Source organism: Peromyscus maniculatus, chromosome 5 (genome assembly GCF_049852395.1).
Source record: "Peromyscus maniculatus bairdii isolate BWxNUB_F1_BW_parent chromosome 5, HU_Pman_BW_mat_3.1, whole genome shotgun sequence".
NCBI lineage: Eukaryota > Metazoa > Chordata > Mammalia > Rodentia > Cricetidae > Peromyscus > Peromyscus maniculatus.
In genome coordinates, this window is record NC_134856.1 from 139080630 (window position 1) to 139094538 (window position 13909).

General features: G+C 48.0%; 1 protein-coding gene across 4 annotated transcripts in view; it reads right to left on the bottom strand.

Annotated features, from left to right (window-relative positions):
• The window catches only part of Klhl3 (kelch like family member 3), a 121413-nt gene that overhangs the window by 44108 nt on the left and 63396 nt on the right, over window positions 1–13909 (bottom strand). For all 4 annotated transcript variants that reach the window (XM_006976751.4, XM_042278570.2, XM_076573441.1 and 1 more), the window contains exon 6: window positions 7422–7531. In XM_006976751.4, the coding sequence (XP_006976813.2) occupies window positions 7422–7531 (110 nt within the window). The remainder of the gene's footprint in view (window positions 1–7421; window positions 7532–13909) is intronic.

Genomic DNA, 13909 nt, shown 5'->3' on the forward strand with positions numbered 1-13909 from the left:
AGGATGTGTGCATGCATGTGTGTGTGTGTGCATGCATGTGTGTGTGTGCATGCATGTGTGTGTGTGTGTGTGGTGTGTACATATATAGGAGTGTGTTCTCCTGTGTGTGCACATGTGTGTGTGGTATGTACATGTATAGGAGTGTGTTCTCCTGTGTGTGTGTGCATGTGTGTGTGTGTGTGTGTGTTGTACATGTATAGGAGTGTGTTCTCCTGTGTGTGTGTGTGTGTGTGTGTGTGTGTGTACGTGGTATGTACATGTACAGGAGTGTGCTCCCCTGTACATGCACCTATAGAGGAGAAAGGCCCACACTGGATGTCTCCTATTGCTCACCACCTTATTTTTGGAGCCGGGATTTCTCACTGAGCCAGGAATCCCCAGCTCCAGCTAGAATGCTCAGCCAGTGAGTTCCCCTCTCCTCAGCACCACGGTTATGAACACAAACTGCCAGGCCCAGCCCGGCTCTGACACTGGTGTTTTGGTATCTGAACGTAAGCCTGGACAAGGGTGCTTCGCCTGCTAAGCCGTCTCTCTAGCGTCAAGCAGCAGGAATTTTTAAAACAAAAAAACAAATGAAAAGAGAGAGAGAGACTAACACCCGCCTGCCCATTAGCACCCCCAGCCCCCCACCTCCACATGCCTGCTCTCTTCTCTGAAGAAGTACTGAAATGAGTCCAGTCTGCTGGCCTAGGGCAGGTCCATCCTCAGCCCGCCTCCCTCACTCCTATAGGAAGCATCCGCTGAGCATCCTCATGGTGTCAAGAACTGTGCACAGCCCAGAGATCGCTCTGGTGCCCTTGGCAGGCCTCAGGGAGCCTGAACTCTAGGTCACACCCCTAAGCCAAATCAGTGTGGGTACTGGGAGAGCATCCCCTGAACAGGGCCTGACTCAGCACCACTAATGCTACCACTGGCCCAGCTGGGAGTCACAGCAGGATTCCTAACAGCCCCGCTCTCGGTAAACAATATTTTCTGTGTCCCGCAATTCTGTGCAGGTTTCGCTCCTTCCAAGAACAGTGCTGCAGGGTAAATCCTGCACCACCGCTACCCACTTGTAGAGACAAAAATGCTGAGCCTGGGAAGTCTCTTCCAGTCTCTTATTCAGCAAATACTTCCATTGTCTCCCATGAGCCTCGCATCACTCTGACCGCGGGGTGGGCACATTCTGGTAGGAGAGAAGTTGCTAATTTTAGCAATTTTCCAGCTCTGAAGACACAGCTGTCTCGACCCGCCACTCCTGCATACATTGGCCATTAACAGTAAAGCAGTCGTCTCCTTGGCTTCAGGAAGGGCAGGTGAATTCTTTCCAACTCTGATGTCTGAAACCTGGCTCTACTTTATAATACATTCACAAGAACCCTGTGAGCTACAGGCAAAAAATAAGTATAAACTATAGTTAACTGTTCATGTGTGGATTTGGGCAAGCCAAGGTTATGTAATTATGAACATAATTGAATTTCAACTTAAGATCCCTAACATTACTTCAAATACTTTTTTTAAACCCAACTATGAAACAAAATTGAAAGGAAAAGCTATTGTGTGTGCCAGAGATCACTATCACATCCAGAGTAATTACAGGAAGTAGGAATCGTAAAATCTGGGGCACAATTTTCAAAGCACAAAAGACTAACATTCAGATGGCAAACACTTGTCAGAAGTTTTTGAACTATTTAGCTTCCAGCAACATTTGATCTACTAAGAAAAATAAAACTATGGTTTAGGGCCTGGAGAGATGGCTCAATGGTTAAGAGCACTTCTGCTCTTGCAGAAGACCTGGATTGGTTTCTCAGCACCCACATGGCAGCTCACTACCATTTGTAACCCCAGTTTCAGGGGATCCAATGCCTTCTTCTGGCTTCCATAGGCACTGCATGCACATGGTATGCAGACATACATGTAGATCTCTGAGTGTGAGACCAGCCTGGTTTACTCCAGGCCAGCCAGGGCCACACAGTGAGACCTTGTCAGAAAGAGAGGAGAGAGAGGAAGAGAGAGAGCTAGAGGTTAAGTTAATGAGAAAATATAGCCCAAAGCCCACTATTTTTTAAAAAATTATGTGCATGAGTGTTTTACCTGCATGTATATCTGTGCACCACATGTGTACCTGGTGCCTGCAGAGGCCAGAGATGACATCAGACTCCTTGGAACTGGCGTCACAGATGGCTGGGAGCCACCACGTGGGCGCTGGGGACCAAACTCAGGTCCTCAGAAAAAACAGCCAGCGCTCTTACCTCCTGAGCCCCCAAACCCTCCTTTTTGGTAAGCCTCACTCTTACACTCAAGCGATTAAAGGCGCAGGTAATTGTGTTAGGAACTTTTCATGTCACTGTGGCCAAGTTCCCAGTAAGAAATGAATTGGTGGAGAATTAGCCCATCTGGCTCAGGGTTTGAGAGGAAGTCTGTCACGGCGGGGAAGCAGCGAGAAGCTCCTTGTTCACATCTCCGCGGACCAGAAAGCAGAGAGAAGTGAATGCTGGCACTCAGCTGGCATTTTCCTTCTCTCCTTTGTGTTCAGTCTGGGATCCTAGCCCACAGGAGATGCCACCCACATTCAGGGTGTGTCTTCCCGCTCAGCTGATCCTCCCTGGGAAAACTCCTCCCAGACACACCCAAATATTTGCCTCACTAATGCCCTGGCACTAGGTGTTACTTAAACCATTTAAGTTAACAACCCAAATTTACCATCACCAGCCTACCCCTTGTCAACTCAACACCCAACATATCACTTTATACCACAGCTTTCCATCCATGGCCCCAAAAATCTCATATCATCCCATATATAAAGTCACAGAGTAAACAATCCCATCCCAAAAGAGAGGAGCAGGAGGCTAGGAGAGAAGCTGTGACCAAAGAAAAGCAAAACCGAGGAGGGAGAAGACAGCGACTCGGGGCCTCTGGCCTCACGGCTCACATGGCAGTCCCAACCTTTCAACATTAGTGCTTGCTGCGGTAGCGGCCTCTCTCCAGGGTCAGCTCCGAAGGGTATCTGCAGCCTCCCTCAGCCAACGCCCTACTTTTCTGGCTCTACAACTGGGGATCCCCATTGCAACTGGGGCTTGACCTTCTCAACTTTCATTCGAAGCCTTCTCGGGTACTTCCCCATGCTGGGAATCTGATCCTGCTATAGGTGGCCTGGCCTTGGTAGCTTTCTGGAACTTTCCTCATGTTGACACCCTGGATGCTTCCAAGATCAGCAGCACCATGTGAATGATGTCAACGTCTGCTGCCGGCTCATGTCACCTGGCCCCTTGGGACAACAGCTATACTCCATATGCCTCTGTTGCTGAACCTATGAAATGCCTCTTCAGGTGGCCCTGCTTCACTGGGTTGCCTTGGTTGAGGCATTCTCTTTCTGACATTTTTTTCTTCCATATGCATTTTTATTGTTAAACCCTGAAGCTTCCAATGGGTGGGGTATTGCTCTTAAAGCAATTTCCTACTGTCCCAGTCGCAAAGTGTGCGAGGCACGTCCTAAATCACACTGACCTTTTCAACTGTTAGCTGCTGTGCCCACACACACCTGCCCTGTCTGCTGTCTATGTGTTTAGCTGCACCCATATTCCTTTCCTCACCAAAGAACACACTTTTTCACATATTTCTGCTCTCTCTCTCTCTCTCTTTCACACACACACACACACACACACACACACACACACACACACACACACACTGTAAACCTAACTAAAAGTAGCCATGCCACAGCCTGAATGTTTTGCTGTCCTGGAACTGCCTCCTCCCAACAACCATTTCTTGTGAACTTAGTCTCACTCAGACGCTCAGGACCCAGGCAAAAAGCAGCCAGATTCTTTGCCAGAATGGAACATGAATGCCTGACAACCTGGTTCCTGGGGCAGCCCTTTTGCCCCCTAAAATTTCATGAACACTGTTTTTATTGTCTACATTTTCAGCATCACCCTGGTTTTCTAAACCCCCAAGAGAATGGCCCGCATGGCCCATGGGGCTTAGCTCACAGCATTCTAGGGGTACGCTAGCCTGAAGCTGTAAACTCTTCCGCATGCCCGTGCTGACCTATTCCAAAGCCCCGGCAACCCAATGTCAGGTTTATTGCAACAATGATAAGTTTTGTTAATACCAATTTTCTGTATTAACTACGTTCTTCATTACTGCAGCAAAATATCTGATAAGAACCTGTTTAAGGGCAAAAGATTCATTTGGCCCACAGTCTGAGGTTATAGCCCATCACCTTGAGGAAGGATGCTGGTTCACAGCTCCATGGAACAGGAAGCAGAGAGCAAGGAATAGTGGTACTCAGCCTTTTCCACCCCCTTTTTATGCAGCCTGGGACCCAGCCCACAGCGATGATGCCAGCCATACTGGGGTAGGTCTTCCTCTTAGTTATTCCTCCCAGGGAAAGCCCTCACAGACACGCCCAAGGTGTGGCACATTAACACCCTAGGCGCTTCTTAATCTACTCAAGTAGACAATCAAATCAACCATCACAATTCACTTTAGGAAAAGTATCCCTAAATTTGAAGGTCCTCACAGTTTCCAGGAATGATTCATGTGCAGAATTTCATCAGTGTGAACATACATATACACATTCTAAAGTCTACTTTAAAAAGAGCGACTCATCCCTAAGTACAAGAAGTAATGAGAGCCACTATACATAAGTTCATGTTTCTCTGCCTCGGGAAACATGCAGTTCACTTAAAGCACACTTTAGCTGTCCATCGCCTTAACCACTCAGCCACCTTGTTCCACAGGAATATATCTTAACATCATCATGACTTTGTCATATTGGTTTCATTATCATTAACAATGGTACCTCAAAATGCAGTGCTGTGGCAGTTACCATGGCATTAGCTGAAGTGCCTTAAAAGGAAGAGGCCCCCTTAACCACTGCATCTCCTCCAGGCTGGTTGACTAGAACTTTAGTTACTTTGGAAAGGCTGAAACGTTGCAGATGCAGAGCCAAGTTATCTTGGGCTACCTTAGCCTCTTAAGGAGCCATTTATTGGAGCTGGAGAGCTGGCTCAGCAGTTGAGAGCACTGGCTGCTCTTCCAGAGGACCTGGGTTCAATTCCCAGCACCCACTTGGTGACTCACAACCATCTATAATGCAGTTCTAGTGAATCCATTGCCCTCGTTGGCCTCCATGGGCACTGCCTGCACATGGCGCACAGACATACAGGTAGGCAAAACATCCACACACATCAAAGAAATGAATCTTAAAAACAAAGCAAACCCAGCCATTTTGTGCCCACCTCTGTGTGTAATCTAACATCCTAGCAACTCTTGGGTAAGTTCTTCTGGAATATATAAACAGACCTCTAGGGTCTACCAACCCAAAGGCTAAGGATGTCACCAGCCAGCATTTGAGGTCTACAGCAGAAGCTCTCCTGCCCTGCTGCAACCTAACTACCTGATGTTCCCACCGCTGTCTTTGAAAAGTGTGTTGATTTATGACTTTCTTTGTTCTGCTACTATATATATATATATATATATATATATATATATATATATATATATATATATATTTAAAGACTTCAATAATCTCCCCTGTTAGAACACAGTATTTGGGGCATCCTGGGTCTGCGTTCCTGGGCCATGGCCGCTCATGTTTGGCTCCAGAATAAACTGTGTCTTCTTCCTTTTGTGGTCAGAGCTGTGCTGACAAATGGCATTTACTAAGCATCCGGTGAACAGCACTGGTTTTTTTTTATCTGTCCCTTCTAATCCTCTCGCCAACTCTCAGAGGGAGTGCTCTTGGCTTCTTATTTTATATTTAAGGAGAGTTCTCAGGATGACACAGACAGCAAGCAGAGACTGGGTCCAGGCTTGCCTGAATCCCAAGCTCTGTTGGTTTTCAGGGTGTGGTGATGCATCTGCCCCCTAACAGCCCACCCAAGCCTCCCACCCTGGCACAGCAAACAGACTCACTGTGCTTTTCTGAGCAGGGTGAGCTGGTGTGGATTCTAGAAAGCCATGCTCCATAAGGAAGTTGGGGAGGAAATGTTTTAAATAAATAAAAGCTTACATACCCTGCATCACAGTCCCTGAGGGAGGGACACCAAGGCAGGAACTCAAACAGGGCAGGAACCGGAGGCAGGAGCTGATGCAGAGGCCATGGAGGGGTGCTGCTTACTGGCTTGCTCCTCATGATTTTTCATGGAATCTAGGACCACTAGCCCAGGGATGACACTACCCACAATGGACTGGGTCCTTCCCCACCAATCACTAATTAAGAAAATGTCCTATAGGCCTGCCTACAGCCTGATCTTACAGAGACATTTTCCCAACTGAGGCTCCTTCCTCTCAGATGACTCCAGCTTGTGTCCAGTTGACATAAACTGGCCAGCACAGTTCATATCTTCCAGTTGTGTCAAAATCTAGCCAGGATAGAAAACAGGTTTAGCAAGAAGCCCCTGGCTTCCTAACTGCGGCAGGAAGGAGCCTGTGGCCTGGCTGGAGACACCATTCTCTCTGAAGGGGATGTTTCTATGGTGCTAATGGCAGCAGAGTCAACTTCGCTGTGCCAGTCAGTCTCCTGATGGATGACTGTGGCCCAGGGCCCACAGTTCTCCATGCAACTGCTCTTCTCCTCAACCAAGCTTTCCCAGGAAAGCCGTGATTTGTAAGTTTTACCTCTAGACATGCACCAACAGACAAACCATCCACAATATCTGTGTGTATTTCTCCTTGAATATCTCCTCAGGAAAGGGCCTGGCACTTAAATACTGAGTAGACTAAGAGGATTCGAGAAGAAAAAAAAAATTGAGACTCTCTAAGAATGAAGAAAATACCTGAGATGTGTTTCCCAGCACTGGGAAACTCAGCACTGCATTGTGGGTAAGCCCATCCCAGAGCTAAGTACAACAAACAGGAGAGCATGGTGAATGTTCTCCTGGAATACAGGAAGAAACAACTAACCCCACATATGGGGAGATAACCTTGGCTAATGTTGACTCCCCACCAGAAACTCTAGCAGACATCTTATACAGCACATCATTCCATTTCATCCACACAACCTCCCGGGGCAATGTATTGACACTATTGTCCTCAGTGGGTGGGGCTGATATGGACAGTCAAAGTACCCAAGACCACACAGCTAATGTGCATAAACTAGAGAGGAGGTGTGGCCCCTGCTGGATCACACCTAGAGCTCACGTGATTTTACCGCCCTAGACAGAAAGAACCGGTGTGTGCTTCTCTTCTCTAACACAGGGTCGGCAGCAAAGCCCGCACCCAGGGCCACCATGAAGGCAGAGAGAACTAAAAACAGAAGGACTCAGTGTTGGGCGTGGTGCTCTGAGTGCTCAGTCAGTAGACCAGCTTTGTCGTCGACATCCCTGTCACCTCCTGAAAGGATTCAGAGTACAGTGCACCTTCCATTATTTCAGCTTAAAAGGACTTTTTTTTTTTTTTTAATGAGACCCATGTTTCTCCAGAGGGCACAGTACCTTCTCTTCTGAAGAGACAGTCAGCTTGTCACTGGATATCAAGCTGCACACCTGGTCCAGACTCAAGCTCAGAAACTCTTCCCCCAGCATCACCTCCGGGAAGTGCTGCTCTGTTCCAAGACAAGAAGTGAAGACGACATTAGACCACACTCACGGTCCACGAGCAACACCACAGCGGCGGGCAGCAGGAGCAGAGGCTGACGAGAAAGCTGGAGGACGAGGGAGGGAGGGAAAGACAGCAGCCTGGCTGCAGGGGAACTAGACGTTTCATTCAGAAGTGAAGGCGTGGTTTGTCCTGTGTTGCTCGAATCCTAAATGGTCTTATAATAAAAAACCCAGAGACAGATATTGGGGTAAACGCTGAAAGATCAGAGAGACCAAGGAACAAGCCACTAGAGAAACTCCTCACCACTACAGAATGCTCAGGCCGAAAGGGAGGTGAGATCCTGTCTCCAGGAATCCTCAGACTGAATGCCTCTGAGTCCTCAGCCAAAAGGCTCTCTAGTTCCGGTCTCCTTGCGCCTCTTATTTGCCTTTCTCTGCCCAGCCATTTCAGTTCCTATCTCAACCTACCTAATGCTGGGAATAATGGCATGTGTGCTTCCCAAATACTGGTAACAAAGGCATGAGATCTCAAGTGCTGGGATTAAAAGTGTGTGCTACCACTGCTTGGCTCTGTTTCTTTTAGACTGGATGAATCTCCTGTAGTCTAGAGTGGCCTTGAACTCACAGATGGATCTCTGCCTCCCGAGTGCCACCACTGCCTGACCTCTATGTTTAACTCTGGGCTGGCTCTGTCCTCTGATCTTCAGGCAAGCTTTATTTGTTAGATAACAAATATCACCACAGTCCTGTGTTATCTTGTCCTGAACAATGATGGAGACGGAAGTGGGGCAGAGATCTGCGTTTATATTTCGTCCACGCTCTGTGAGGCTGACACAGCCTTGCAGCAGAGCCTCTCGGGGACCTGCTTAGGTAAGTGAGCTCCCTCGCTGTCCAGGTACAGGCACCGTGGCCCCTGCAGCTCAGCCACATAGCAACGGTTCAGAACAGTCTCTGGGTTCTTGTGGACATTGACATTCTGAAGTCAGGAGGCAGCATCTCTCCTCCTAGCCCAAACCTCGCCTGTTCTAGTGAGAGTCGCTGACAGGGATGTCCGGCTCAGTGTTCATCCCGGTGCCAACAGGTTGGCTGCATGAACCCTGGGAACTGTCCACAGCAGCCAGCCTGGGGAGCTGTCAAGAGAAGGAGAATCTGGGGGCAGCTGAGGCAAGACAAACCCCACAGGCCTGAGGGCCACAGAAGGAGAGCACAAGAGGGAGCCTGGGCCGACGTTTTCCTGGGCCATCTTTCGGAGCGCTGTGTTCACTGAAATGCCACCCACTTCAGAAAGAAGGCCTAGGCACAGGCCTGGCTTCGCCGTTTGTGACTTGTATCCTTGGGCCAACATCATTTCTGTGGGTTTCATGATGAGAGCGGATCTGGAAGTGCTTGCCAGCTTTTCCCATGTAAATTTACCCAGAGGGCACGTTTCAGTGTAGGCCCTCTGAGGCTCCCAAGACCTCCCACGGACCCTAGGTTTGCTCCACCTCAGCTCTCTCACCAACCCCTCATCCCGTGGCCCCCCAGCCTGGCAGCCTCCTGAATTACTCTAACGGGTGCACCTCCCATTTCCCACTGGAGCTGCCCGGTCTGGCTGATGCCTCCTCCAGCCTTAGGAGGCTACGACCCTAGGAAAACTGCATGATGCCAAAGAGAATTGGAGCATATTAAATCCTCCCACATTTGTCATCTTCCCATTAAAAACTGAAAAAGAGCTTACTCAAACATGAGCGTTTTTGGTTTGGTTTGGTTTGGTTTAGTTTTTTGAGACAAGGTTTCTCTGTGTATCCCTGGCTGTCCTGTAGACCAGGCTGGCCTCGAACTCACAGAGATTCGCCTGCCTCTGCCTCCTGAGTGCTGGGGTTAAAGGCGTGCACCACCACCACTGCCTGGCTATCATTAGTTTTTTTAATGTGTGTGTGTGTGTGTGTCTGTGTGTGTGTGTGTGTGTGTGTGTGTGTGTGTACCTGGATATATGCATGTGTACCACATGCATGCGGGAGCCCATAAAGCTCAGAAGAGAGCATCAGATCCCTGGAACGGGATTTATAGGCCATTGTGAGCCACCACGTGAGTGGTGACATCCCAGCCCAGGTCCTCTGTAAGAACAGTGAGTGCTCATGACCACTGAGCGATCAAGCCCCCATTCAAATCGTTTCTTGCAAAACTCATTTTATTTTTAGATTGAGAAAATTTCAGCTCTAGTGAGTTCCAGTATAAATGCCTACCTTCATCTAGATTACCCAAATGTTAATATTTTATTCTTAGATACGGATTTATAAACATTTTTTTTCTTTTCTCCCCACCCCCATAAAAGGTAATCCTGGTCAGCCTAATGACGTCACTGTGGTCATGACTGCCTACCTGGAACTCAGCGATGTTACACAGGACAACCTGGAAGTCAGACCCTTGGTGAGGGGGAACTGTCAGCCTTTGCTCCTCTGAGCTTTGGCTTTTAGGTTCCAGGAGAGCTTACAGATCAGCACAGCTGGCCTCTGACTGTCTTACATTTGGCTTTGGTTGCCAAAACATGACAAATGGAAACCAGAAAAGCATGACGAGAACAAGAGGTAAAGGAGCAAATGTCTGTGCTGGGGAAAAATAAAGCTCCCTGCAGTACCTGAAGCCAAAAGGGCCTGGGCTTGGGGGAGTGCCATGCTGCGTGTTCTTCCTGGATTTGGAAACAAACCAGAAACCCCAGAGATAAACGAAGGCAGAGGACAGCCTGCTGCCCTGAGGAGTGGTGTGGGATTTCAACCTAGTTCCCTTCCTGCAGCAGGGGGCTGCTTCTCTGCCCTGAAGGAAGCGCCCGCCCACCGAAACCCCCTTAGAAGGCCACCCACAATGTCTGTGGGAGGGCACAAGGGGAGTGAGCGGCACTTCTCATCCAAGGCTGGGACCCAGGGTCCCAGGACAAGTGCAGAGGATGAGAAAAAAGAGTCAAGGGTGATGGGGAGGAGAACTGTCTGTCGCCTCCCCTGAGAGGCCTGGGACGCGATGCACATGCAAGGCTGTTCTAATAGCTGTAAGCTGAGTCTCGAGAGGCAGGTAAGAAGAGATCTCTTCTTGAAACTGAAGGTGCTTGTGCTGGAGATGAAACTGCGTTCCAACTGAGAGAGATGCACTTGTGCATACAAACCAGAGAACAATCCCTGACTCCTGGGAGCAAACAGAATGCTAGGGGAATCCAGAGGAAAGTGACTCATGCCCATGGTCACAGCACCACATTTTGTGACAAAATTGGAAGCAACTTTCTTCTAAGTGCCACAGAGCCTACGTGATGCTGTGCCCCTTGAGGCCTTAAGATAAGAAGGGGGATTAAAGGGGGGAAGTGCGTTTGAAAGGGGGAAGGGAAGGGAAGGGATGGGAAGGGAAAGGATGGGATGGAAAGGGAAGGGAAAAGAAGGGAAGAAACAGAAGAAAGGAGGAAAGGATTGGAAGTAAAGAGGAAGGGCATGGGCGTGTACTATTTATTCAGTCTGAGGAGATATTCAGCCCAGAGTCCCCTTTCCGTTAGCAACACTTTAGAAACAATGGGCTTAAGAGGCACGTGAGGCGTCTCAGTGGTTAGAGCACTGGCTTCTCCTGAAGAGGATCTGGGTTCAGCTCCTAGCACCACATGGTAGCTCACAGCCACCTGCACCTCCAGTTCCAGGGGACCTGACACCCTCTTCTGGCCTCTGTGGGCACTGCATGCATGTGGTGCACAGATGTACACACCAGCAAACAGATTCACATTTTTTTTTAATTTTTTTTTTTTTTGTTACCATTCAGTTCTACATATCAGCCATGGGTTCCCCTATTCTCCCCCCTCCCACGCCCTCCCCTTACCCCCAAGCCCACCCTCCATTCCCACCTCCTCCAGGACAAGTCCTCCCCCGAGGACTGTGATCGACTTGGTAGACTCAGTCCAGCGAGGTCCAGTCCCTTCCTCCCAGACTAAGCCAAGTGTCCCTGCATAAGTTCCTGGTTTCAAACAGCCAACTCATGGAATGAGCACAGGACTTGGTCCCACTGCCTAGATGCCTCCCAAACTGATCAAGCCAATCAACTGTCTCACCTATTCAGAGGGCCTGATCCAGCTGGGAGCCCCTCAGTCTTTGGTTCATAGTTCATGTGTTTCCATTCATTTGGCTATTTTTTTTCAATAATTGAGTAAAACTGAAATTTATTATATGCCACAGTCGTCCTAGGGACCTCCATGCTATATATATAGCCTCTATGGTTCTATGGGTTGTGGTCTGATTGTTCATTTTATATCTAGAATCCACCAATGAGTGAGTACATACCATAACTGTACACACCAGTACACACCAGCAAACAGATTCACATTTTTTTTTAATTTTTAAAAAGAAACAAGATAAAAAAAAAAATCAAGAACAAGATGTGGCACCAAACTCAGCTTCCTGAGAAGGAGGGTGTCCCCAGAAGACTGTGGACCCAGTTAACTCCCTTCCTCGATCCTCAAGAAAGCACCCACTCTGCTTCCGGGAGGCATTTTCTGGAGAATCATCTTCTATTTTAACAGTTGCCCGACTTTTGTTTGCTTTGTTTTGAGGTGTATTTTATATCTTTTTTATTTTGGTCCTGTGTATATTTACTTCATTCGTAGGTTTCATTGTTGCTGCTGGTTGTTTTCTGATGTGGTTGTTTTGACACAGGTCCTCACTATGTATCCCAGGTTGGTCTCAATCTTTCAATCCTCCTGTCTCAGGCTCCCAAGGGCAGGCATGCACAGCGACACCAGCTGCTTTAATGTATTGATGCAGAATGTGGCAAAGAGCCTCACTTACGAGGAGGCCCGGGCTCACCTCACGGTCACTTTTTCCAACTTTGGGCTCTTCCTTGATAAAATATAACCAAAACACTTGAACTAGGTTTTATTTTAAGGCTCAAAACCAACAACATGCATTAGTCTACTTTGGATTCCTTAAGCACTCACTAGAAATGAAGCTTATCAGTGTGTTCCCCACCACAGATCCAGGCGTGGGCAGTCCCACTCTGACAGGGATGCCTGTCCACAGCTGTGGGGCACCCTCTGAGATGGTGGTGTGGTGGTCCTAAAAGGTCTCAGACATCAAATTTAATTCCATTGAATTCAGCAAACTTTCTAGTCATACAAATATTCAGTCTCCCAAGGCTACTATTTTCTCAGCTTTTCATAGAATATCTCATAAAAGTATTATGAGCATTAAAATAACCAAATATCGAAAACTTGCATTTATTGAGACCCTCCAAGCACTACATAACTATTAGCATGTGGCGTACCAAATGTGGTTTCTAGAAAAATCAAGGGAACCAAGCTGATGCCTACAAACAGGTGTGCTGCCACCAAATGATCCCGGCCTCAAGCTGGTGGCCATGACTGCCCCATTTCCTTGAGTCATCCCTCCAGCCTGCTTCTCCTTTGTTGATAACAGAGGACTCTGGGCTGAGGACTGGGCTGAGTGTTTCCTCCAGAAGAGTCGCCTCAAGTATTAAAACAGCAGAATCATGGGGAAAATTAGCGAATGTGCAGAGGACGTAGCACAGAGCCTAGGGAGGCCCCGGGCTCTGTTTCCTTCATCCCATGCCACACACTACATAGGGGCCACTGTCATCCACAGGAGATGCCAAGGAGAGCTGGGTCTTGGAGGAGAGATGCTCATACAGAGACACAGAGCCCTGCGACCATGGCCCAGCCCAGTGAGGGTGACCCTCCAATAATAAAGTACAACCTTCATTGTCATTGGTTTCCTATTTCCCTAAAAGGAATAACAGATAAAAAGGAAGCAACAGAACCAAGGGCCTGACTATCATTCTAATTAACCAGCCCTTACTATCAATAACAAACACTGTTTGCGTCCCAAGAGCTGACTAATGAAACCATTTGTGTATTTCTGTCCGTTTGGATGAGAATTTATGGACAAGACAGAGTCTCTGTGTAACTTCCAGACATCCCCCATGCCAAGCAACACATGTGCTTATCTCAATGTTGAAAGGGCTTTCTCTGGGGGCATAGTTGGGTCTTTTCCGTGAAGAAGGCCCGGAGGGACATTTCCTAATTATAGCTAACACTATATATACAGAGAGAGAGAGAGAGAGAGAGAGAGAGAGAGAGAGAGAGAGAGAGAGAGAGAGACAAACAGACAGACAGACATTTAATCTTCTCCAAAGCCCTGACAAAGTAAATAGCAATCTCTCTACTTTAGAGACAAAACAGAGGCTCAAAAAGCCTATGTCTCCTGCTCAAGTTCACACAACAGTAAATGTAAAGCCAGATTTTAAAGCCAAGACTGTCTGATTACAGTAACAAATGTCCTGGGAGTGTCTTGGTCTTTAAGATAAAAGCAGTCCTAGGGCTGGAGAGATGACTAAGAGCCTGAGCACTGGCTGCTTCCAGAGGG